At 39.2% G+C, this 10,048-nt stretch overlaps 1 protein-coding gene across 2 annotated transcripts; it reads right to left on the bottom strand.

The window, feature by feature from the left end:
* Positions 1 to 213: 213 nt before the first annotated feature.
* Positions 214 to 4,671, bottom strand: LOC311267605 (uncharacterized protein). Of its 2 annotated transcripts, none has more exons than XM_084370760.1 (8): positions 4,552 to 4,671; positions 4,056 to 4,180; positions 3,457 to 3,822; positions 3,025 to 3,274; positions 2,715 to 2,938; positions 2,369 to 2,516; positions 2,137 to 2,246; positions 214 to 929 (listed from the first exon to the last, which is right to left on the bottom strand). In XM_084370760.1, exons 1-8 carry the CDS (start codon positions 4,589 to 4,591, stop codon positions 621 to 623), a joined length of 1,572 nt encoding a protein of 523 aa, XP_084226886.1. In that variant the 5' UTR covers positions 4,592 to 4,671; the 3' UTR covers positions 214 to 620. The 2 variants fall into 2 exon arrangements, with proteins under 2 accessions (XP_084226886.1, XP_084226887.1); XM_084370761.1 differs by lacking the exon at positions 214 to 929 and adding an exon at positions 1,508 to 1,709.
* Between the last annotated feature and the right edge of the window lie 5,377 nt (positions 4,672 to 10,048).

The raw sequence follows: 10,048 nt of genomic DNA, 5'->3' as shown, positions 1-10,048 counted from the left end.
CAAATTTCTTAGCTCAGAAAGACTAAAATGAGATTTTAAACTAGACAGAAAATCTTAAATTAATCCAAATTCTTCTAAAACAAGCAATGAAAAAACACTAATGTAAGATAAAATTACTCAAAATTAGAATTTAAGTCTCTTCACTACATTAAATTTAAGAAATTACGTCTTAATCTGGGATTGATAGAGCAGAAAAGTAGTTAAAATAAGACATAATTTCTTAAAACAGCATAACAAATATAAGTGATGTTGTCTTAAATCAAGATACCAAAACTTTCTCATTAATTTTTTTTTATTAACTTTGCAACACAATTGCTCAATTCAACATCAAAAAAAGGAGCACTTCACTTACACATTCCAGATCCATCATAATCAAACAGATTGAAAAGCCAGTTTTGATTTGAACTTCTCTATCAAAATAATAATACAGCAGTAGCAGCATACCATTGCAACTAAACATCATGTTGCAGCTGCTTTGCAGCATAATATCCCACAGGAAAGGATTTCAATCTCAAAAACAATGTGTCTAACTGTGATGAACATTTTCTTTAAACAGAACATCAACTTTCTTTGAAATTCTTACATCAGGCAGGGTGGGGCAGAGTGACAAACAAAGTGACTCACTCACTGAATGACTTCCACTCACCAATCGCTTTTTTGTAGTGGTGGGTCAAATCCTGCTCATGAATTGAATCCTGAAGTACCTCGGTCTGCAGTACTGACAGTAGTGTAGAAATGCACTTTGGGTAGGTCATGTGCAGGGCATAGTAATATGCCATGAGGTAGAGAAGTCCCTCATTAAGTCTGTCCATGGTGAAGGTGGTCACTGGTGTGTTTCCAATGGCGATCATGCAGTTGTCCTCAGAAATGAGCAGAACCGGAGAAGACAGGGGTCGCTGCCGCATGAAACCATCAGGATCCTCAGAAGTCTAGATGACAAAAAACAATCAAGAAGATTAGAAAAGCATTACAAATAACATAAACTTTGACCTGGAATAGAACATTAGTGAAATCATATTGTACTTTAAAACACTTAGAGTAATCCCTCAGCATTCAGCACTGCAAGTTCCAACAAAGTTAGTAATAAATTAAAGCGAAATTCCGGCGTAAGTGTAAACCATGGTCAAACACACCGTAACACCAGTTAGACCCCCCCTCGAGAGATCAATTTGCCCGACCGCTACATTCACGAGATCCACCAACTTCAGCAAATACCGCAATATCGCCACACACGGCGCTCTCCGGATCCACTGTCTGACCGCAACCAAAACGCCACCATTTGCCCAAAATAATGCTCAGAACTGCACCAAATGTCATCAATAGTACACACAGGGTCCCAGCACGTAGTACGAGTTGTCAAACATCTGCTAGCTTTGCCTGTTTTCTTTAGCAAGGAGACCAGATACAACTCACCTACTTCTCTTGCTGGAGCAGCTTGTTGGTGAGGAAGCCCTGACGAGTCGATCACCGAGAGTTCCGCAGCTCAATCAACAATTACCTCGTGGAAATACAATCAGAGTTTGTTTTTTTTTTTATCTTGCATATCACTTTATAACTATTATTATCGAGTGCTGGCCACGATATAGGCGCAAATGAGCATTTTTAAATTTACGTTTTTTGCCGGTGCACTCGGTGATCGACTCGTCAGGGCTTCCTCACCAACCAGCGGCTCCGGAGGAGAAGTAGGTGAGTTGTATCTGGTCTCCTTGCTAAAGAAAACAGGCAAAGCTAGCAGATGTTTGACAACTCGTACTACGTGCTGGGACCCTGTGTGTACTATTGATGACATTTGGTGCAGTTCTGAGCATTATTTTGGGCAAATGGTGGCGTTTTGGTTGCGGTCAGACAGTGGATCCGGAGAGCGCCGTGTGTGGCGATATTGCGGTATTTGCTGAAGTTGGTGGATCTCGTGAATGTAGCGGTCGGGCAAATTGAGGGGGGGTCTAACTCGGTGTTACGGTGTGTTTGACCATGGTTTACACTTACGCCGGAATTTCGCTTTAAGTACAGACTTCCCCTTTAGACCTTTTGAAATGATAAAAGTTTATCTAAAATGTACTAAACCTAATATAAAATGTATGCCTGAAAAACTGGAACATATATTATGAAATGTTTCAGTAAGTCTGTAAATCTCACCGCAAGGACATGGAAAAGAGCCTCGCTGCTTGAGCCCAGTTTCTTCGGTGGCATAGTGCTGGATGGAAAGAGCAGTGGCAGGGCTCTGAAGACAGCTGTGATATGCTCCACTGGTTTAATGAAAAAAAGCACAAAACAAGGTGGTACCATAAGTAACTGTAACACAAAATTACATAAATAATTAAAAGACATTATTATATAAAATTAGCAAGTCAATGTATTGTGACTTCACCTCCATTCAAAGATTTAGGAGGCTTCATTGCCTTCTTCATGACGCCATAAAACTGGACCTTGGAGAAGAAGGTTGCCCATCTGTTCTGGACCTCTGATATGTACTGGGAGTTGGTCGGTTGGAGTATACGCTGCAGCTCATCCAGCACCTGAAAAATAGTAAAATTCATATAAAGAAAGAAAAATTACTGAAAAAAAGTTATTGTCTTACATTCTGATGACTAAAATCTAATAGACTAAAAATCTATAATGTGCAAGATATATAAACATTATGCTAATTATGTCATGCTAAACTGAGTCCTTAGAAGAGCTGAAAATGTGAACGAAGTGGGACCAACATTACTTACGTGATCCAGTTCTCTGAAACAAGGGTAGGCCTCTAGAATCTTTGTTGCTCTGTCTTGCTCCTTTAAAACATCAGAGGTGATGAAGCGTCTTCGAGACTCAAATTCCAGGTTCAGCAAATGAGTTACAGCAGCTTTGTTTGGCTTTTTTGACTTGTACATTTCTTGGAGGGTCTTGTAGTGTCTTGCTTGGATTTTCTGGCTGTCCATGACGTCAACTGAACAAGCTGAAGACATTACAGGGACGTTATGGTGGAAAGGGGACATGAGATTTCCAAACTAACAAATTATATTTACGTAACACAATACATACTTTCTTCATCACTGCTGTCCCGGTTCTGTGCTGGGGTGCTGGTTCTAGGTGACCGCTGTACTGGGATGCCCATGGGACTAACAGGTGACCGTTCCAGAATAACGGTGGATGCACTGGAATCTCCATCATAGTCAGTAGTTGAAATGTCTAAACTGACTTCTTGTCGTGGTTTCTTTGAAGGAGGACCTTTGGCCTTCCTTGGACTTCTGACATTTGAGAGTCTCTTCCTGAGCTTTTTGGCAACATGCTCCTGCAAGGCATACATAGCAAACATTCAAAAAAGATGAAGCTTTCTTATACTGTAATTACAGCTTTTGGTAATGTTTAGCTCCATTTGAACTTTCTGTCTGATTTAGCACTGTATAGAAATTATCTAAGTCTCAGTATTAACATAATATCAGCAACAAGCAAAAGTGACAAAAATCTACTCACCCACTCACTGTTTGATGACCTGTCTTTTATCATTGGATAGTACTCCACCAATCGCTTTGCCATGGCATTCACCTCATGTCTGGTGGGGTATCTGGAGTCCTCTGCGGCTCTTGCGATGGAGATCATATTAGTCATAGTGTTTCTTATCAGTCGGCAGAAGAGCTCCTTGGACAAGGTTACATTGTCCTCAGTCCCCAGCCGTTTCTGCTCAAAGTAGGAGCATCGCACCTGTTCAAGCTCACTGTCTGTGAAGACTATGTATTCTGGGTTGGACATAGTCAGAAATTTAGAAGTATTGGCCTCCTCGTTTGAAAGGTCACTGGCGCCAGTGGGGGGTGACTGCTGAATTTCAGCAGCAGTATCCACCTAAAACACATTTACACAAACATTTATTGAGTAACTCATAGAATGTTCCTACTTGTTAGTTTAATAAACATGCATTATCATTTTGGGAACTAAAAAAAACTTGAAAAAAAATCACTTTTTTATTTTATATCCACTGTTGAAAGGGACTCAAAGCAGAAATGTCTAAAACAATGACTGTGATATTGGAAAAGTGTGGTACTGTTAAACAGCAGCTTATACTGTGAAATACTGACCTTTTCATCTTTATTTACAACAAGCCATATAGCCCTGCGCCTCAAGAAATTTTCAGGACCAGGAAAGAGGTCTTTGATGTCGTCTCGGGAAAGCGAGAGGAACAAGTCTTCTCCAATATTAGCAGCTGGAATATAGAAAAGTGACAGTCAGGGCCAAGAAACATGTAGTTTAGCGGCTAAACTTTAGCCCATTAGCCGGGAATCCACAAGGGTGGGGGGAGGGGAGGCCTACGGCTCCGGTTCGGCCTGGGCATGTGCAGTTACATTTTCAGCATTTACAGCCCTTGATATTAAAAAAAAATACTGGTCTCAAAGCTTAATTAGGCTAAACCTATTTCTAGATGGAAATCATGCAAGGCCAGCCTGTTTTTTTAAATGTAGTTTAGGCTAGTTAAACTTTAGCCCATTAGCCGCAAATCCACAACTGTTAAGCTAGGTTAACTAACTACATTAAATATAACACCAGCACAACATAAAAGTAACCCTTGTAGCATACCTTTGAGTGTGGCAATTGCAACCTCGTCCAGTTTGTCCATATTTTTTTGATTTTAATATCCTCAATCAACAATGAATTTAGAGCTGCGGCAGGTGACCTCCGAGTAGCTGTGCGTTTCAAATTAACGGACTCCTCCAAGTGGGAGAGAGAGAAAAAAAAAAAAAGCGCGACAGGGTGGATTGTACCATCTTCCAAGAGGGTGCGGGGGTGGACGCTCAGGCTAAATACATTTATTTTGCATTTATACCAACTATATTTATCTAAATAAGTTCATATGACTTTATAATTATTAAAATCGAGTCACATTTACGGGATAATTTATAAATGGAAAGTCGTTTCTGCCGTTATGAGACACGGAATAATGGTACGTACCTTTATCACGTGATGTATCACCAGGTCATCTTCGGTTCAGCGGCAAAGGTGGTCGGACTTGGCAGCTAGTTAAAGCAGGCTAAAAACGGGAAAATGATTTGGCGCTGTGTTATTTGTTTTGTGTTTGTGGCTCTCACTCTCAAGTCTTTATTGAGTCATATCAACACTGCTCACAGTCGCAGTCCAGATTTTCGCGTTGTTTGTGGAATTGATGGATGCACCAAAGAGTATCGCGTCTACAACTCACTGTGGTATCACATTCGAAGAAACCACCATGAACACCTGGAAAGTGGCAGCAGCAACTCGCCGAGAGAGGGGACAACAGCGACCTCAAGCCGTGAAGCTTCACCAGCAGTGGACCGAAACGTGTGGGCATACAGGCCAGGTGATGCGACGGTGGAAAACAGAGAGCATCCAACGGAGGAAGCAGTGGTGGAAAACAGGGTGCAAGATGCAGTGACTGTTGTGTCATGTCCTGCTGTGGACTCTTCTGCATGTCAGTCAGAGGTAAGTTTGTTGTTTCCTTCAGTACACAACTACAACCAGCTAAATCCTATCATCATTTTTCTCACAATTCCAAAATAAATCTCAACTGAATTGTCATAAAATGTTATTTTTTTATGACAGCATATCCGTGTGTGACAACAGTGTGTTTTATTATACGTTTAATTTTCTTTTTCTTTTCTTTTCTTTTTTTAAAGGATGATCTGAGGTGTAACACTCTGAGCAGACAAGCTACTGCTATTATGTTGACTGCAAGAGAAAAAAACCATCTTTCACAGGTTTGTCTACATACAACTACAATTAGGCCATCTGTGGCTCTGTTGATTATCTGTATAAGTCCAAGCTTGGAAATTAGTAGATCTGAAGTGGTAATGTTGAGTGCTCTTGTTTTGAACTGTACTATGCATAGGTCAACCTCTCACTCACTGAATTTTGCACATCTGGGCTGGTGCCTGTAGTTTAAAATATTGTGTGATGAAAAAAAAATCAAGTCAGTTCACAGTTACCTTATTAGTCTCCCTTAGCTGCAACTTAACTTGAATCTATCCATGAGACTTGATATTTAATAATGCCTTGCTCTCTGCTATCTAGTTATGATAACTTCATATTTTGAATTTACTTTTAATGTCCTGTAAATTAATTGAAAAGCATCATTGTGTTGATGTTACTCTTATTTATATTCATATTCCTTATAAAAGAGATTGTATGCTAATAATTTTAAAACTAGACTGTTTGGATTTAATTTTCTCTTCTTTTCTTGCCTGTTTTTCAGAGAGGTGTGAATGATGTCTTGGCAGCAATGCAGCAATATCAAGCTCTGTTGGTGACTAATCTGAGGAGTCAGCTACAAACTGTATTCCAGCAACATCAAGGAAGTGAACTTGAAAAGGAAGCGATGGCAGTATTTGACCGGATTGAGGATCCATTTTCCTCTGTTGCAACAACATACAGGCAGGACAATGTGATAAAGGAAAATTTCAATTTTGTGGAGTCAGAGGAGGTTTCTGTTGGGTATACGGCCTGCTTGAAGAAAAAAGGGACAAAAAGGGTCCTCTCCACAGTAACCAAATGTTTTCATTATGTACCTCTGATTAACAGTTTAGAACAGTTATTGTCCCATCCAAAAGTTTTAGAAATGATAGATCAGCCGCAAAAATACAGAAGTGGCTATCTGTATGACATCATAGATGGAGAGCTCATGAAATCCCACCCTTTATTTTCAGCCCGGCCTTCTGCTTTACAGATAATCATTTACTCTGATGACATTGAAATCTGCAACCCACTTGGTTCTCATGCTTCCAAGAATAAGTTGCTAATGGTTTACTATACCTTAGGAAACATTAATCCAAAATATAGATCAAAACTCGCTGCAATCCGTCTACTTGCTATTGCCAAGAAGAGGGAGTTGTCTGAATGTGGAGTGGATGGAATTTTGGGCAGGTTGTATGAGGACCTAGAAATGCTATATGATGGTGTTAATATTCAAACTGCGAATGGTGAACGTAAAATATTTGGAGCATTAGTTTCGATATGTGGAGACACCTTAGCACAACATGAGCTTTGTGGATTTAAAGAGGGTGTTGGTTTCGCCTATAGTAAGTGCCGGCAGTGTGAATGTTCGTTTGAGGACATGCAAATGTATTTTGACGAAGGCAACTTTGAGCTAAGGACACTAGAAAGACATGTTCGACAGTGTGATGACATTGAGAGGGCAAATACTGAGTATCTTAGAAACAGTTTAAAGACTACGTTTGGCATTAACAGAAGGAGCAAGCTGGTACAATTTCCAGCCTTTAACCTGATCGAACAAACACCTCAGGATATGATGCATATAATTCTTGAAGGCATTGCTCCATTAGAAATAAAGTCTGTGTTAAAACAGTTAGTTCTTTTAGGTCAACTAGACTTGGATGTCGTCAATAGCGCATTAACTGGATTTCCCTACTCTCCACTTGATGTCAGAGACAAACCAAGCCCTATAGCTTACAGCACATTAGCTTCAAGTGATAGTAAATTGAAGCAATCCTCAGGCCAAATGATTGTTCTACTAAAAATATTGCCATTTCTTATTGATACAGCTAAAGATACTGAATACTACAAAATAATTCTTGAACTCATAGAAATTGTTAAAATTTTGTTTGCTCCTGTCATTGGTCTACAGACAATTAACAAGTTGAAAAGACTAATTGAACAGCATTTAAAACATATGAAAAGTGTTTTCCCTGATAACAACATTACCCCAAAACAACATTATTTGATTCATGCTCCATCGCAGATAAAACTCCTGGGACCAATGGTCCGTCACATGTGCATGAGATTTGAATCAAAACATTGTTTTTTCAAACAGTGGGCCTCAAAACTAAATTTTCGAAATGTTTGCAAGTCTTTAATAAGGCATAATCAAATGTATGAATGTTGTCAAAATGTAAGTCATTCTGAACACCCAATTTTTTCTAACGAGTGTGCATTGGGACCAACTTCAGAAATACGCAACATGTCGTATTTGAAAGAAAAAGCAAAGGCTTTCCTTGGGAATGATGACATAAACAATGCAGTGTCTGTTAAATGGATTAATCTAAATGGTAATAAATATATACGGGAGAAAACATTACTTGTAACTGCTGTTAATTCCAATGATTTGCCTGAGTTCGGACTTGTGAGCAATATCTATGTAATTAACTCATCGTTATATTGTTTTGAGTTGCAGCAGCATACTACTGTTCGCTATGATAGAAATTACATGGCATATACAATAGAGATTCCAAACATGGCACAAGCAACTGAACTCATAACATCTGATAATCTGGTAGATTTCACTCCATATTACAGTTATACTCACAAGGATGTGACATATGTCCCTACAAAATATTATCTGGGAGATGTGCTTGGGCTACACAGAGCCTCGTCTGATAGACTGTAAAAGGCACACTTAATGTGTTTGCCTCTCATAGACAAACTGTGCTTCTTGACCATTGTTTTTGTTTTTGTTGTTTCATGATTCTTTTTTCTTCAAATGAACAATCAATTAGCAGTGAAATGCTGATGCTGCATAAGCATGGTCTTTTCTACTTTGTGATGCAGGATGCAATTGAGTCAAGGGTCATTTCATTTTGGCCATTTTTGGTCATTTTGTTTTGTTTGTGGGCCATGCAGTTTTCATCCAACATGATTATTTGTATTATGTTGTAGATTGTGTTGTATAGACCAGTCTGCTGTCATCTTAATATGTTAGATATGAAGCAGCAGGTTCCTGTAATGAAAATAATAATAATAAAAACCTTTAATTGTCCTTGTTTCATGGCATTCTTAAATTGAGACGTTGTTTAAATGGTCTTATTCTTAAAATAAGGCAAATAATCTTGTTGCCCCACTGGGTTTTATCGTAAAACATTTTTATACTCTGTTTCTGGTTCATTCTAGCTCAAAATTAGCTAGAATATCTTATCAAGAAAAAGTAAGGCATACTTTCTTAAAATGAGACATTTTTTCTAACGTAAAACATGCTTGACAAGATTAATATTCTTTTTGGACAAAAAATAAGACTTATTTTCTTGTTACAAGGCTTTTTTTACTTTCTTGAAATTCCTTTTTTGCAGTGTGGAAGCTATTGAAAAAATCGGCCGACGTTTTCATGAAAAAGGCCATTTTTTTCTTTAAAATATTCGCCAAAAATACAAATTTCACCCGAATCCAATACGGACTGCTGTGTCTCGTTCAGCCAGTATAGGACCACGTCTGGGAGAAATTTCGAGTCAATCGGTCCAAAGACCTGGAAGCTATTGAAAAAATCGGCCGACGTTTTCATGAAAAAGGCCATTTTTTCTTTAAAATATTCGCCAAAAATACAAATTTCACCCGAATCCAATGCGGACTGCTGTGTCTCGTTCAGCCAGTATAGGACCACGTCTGGGAGAAATTTCGAGTCAATCGGTCCAAAGACCTGGAAGCTATTGAAAAAATCGGCCGACGTTTTCATGAAAAAGGCCATTTTTTTCTTTAAAATATTCACCAAAAATACAAATTCCACCAGAATCCAACCAAAACCGGCGAGCCTCATTCCACCAGTGAGGAGGACATGCGTGTGCAATTTCGAGTCAATCGGTCAAAAGACGACCGTAACCCTAACCCTAGCCCCATAACCCTAACCCTAACCCTAACCCTAGCCTCAGCCTTAAGCCAGCCTCATGAAACATTGTCCCTCTCACTAAAATATTCGCCAAAAATACAAATTTCACCCGAATCCAATGCGGACTGCTGTGTCTCGTTCAGCCAGTATAGGACCACGTCTGGGAGAAATTTCGAGTCAATCGGTCCAAAGACCTGGAAGCTATTGAAAAAATCGGCCGACGTTTTCATGAAAAAGGCCATTTTTTCTTTAAAATATTCGCCAAAAATACAAATTACACCCGAATCCAATGCGGACTGCTGTGTCTCGTTCAGCCAGTATAGGACCACGTCTGGGAGAAATTTTGAGTCAATCGGTCCAAAGACCTGGAAGCTATTGAAAAAATCGGCCGACGTTTTCATGAAAAAGGCCATTTTTTTCTTTAAAATATTCACCAAAAATACAAATTCCACCAGAATCCAACCAAAACCGGCGAGCCTCATTCCACCAGTGAGG

Source organism: Pagrus pagrus (genome assembly GCF_965226575.1).
Source record: "Pagrus pagrus genome assembly, chromosome: 13".
Lineage (NCBI taxonomy): Eukaryota > Metazoa > Chordata > Actinopteri > Spariformes > Sparidae > Pagrus > Pagrus pagrus.
The sequence above is the reverse complement of the archived record's forward strand: the minus strand, read 5'-3'. Positions and strand labels throughout refer to the sequence as shown.

Coding starts and splice junctions, on each gene's coding strand:
- LOC311267605 (XM_084370760.1), bottom strand. CDS start 4,591: ATGGACAAACTGGACGAGGTTGCAATTGCCACACTCAAAG. Junction 4,181..4,551: donor TGCAATTGCCACACTCAAAG/GTATGCTACAAG, acceptor TCTATATTCCAG/CTGCTAATATTGGAGAAGAC. Junction 2,939..3,024: donor GGACAGCAGTGATGAAGAAA/GTATGTATTGTG, acceptor TAATGTCTTCAG/CTTGTTCAGTTGACGTCATG.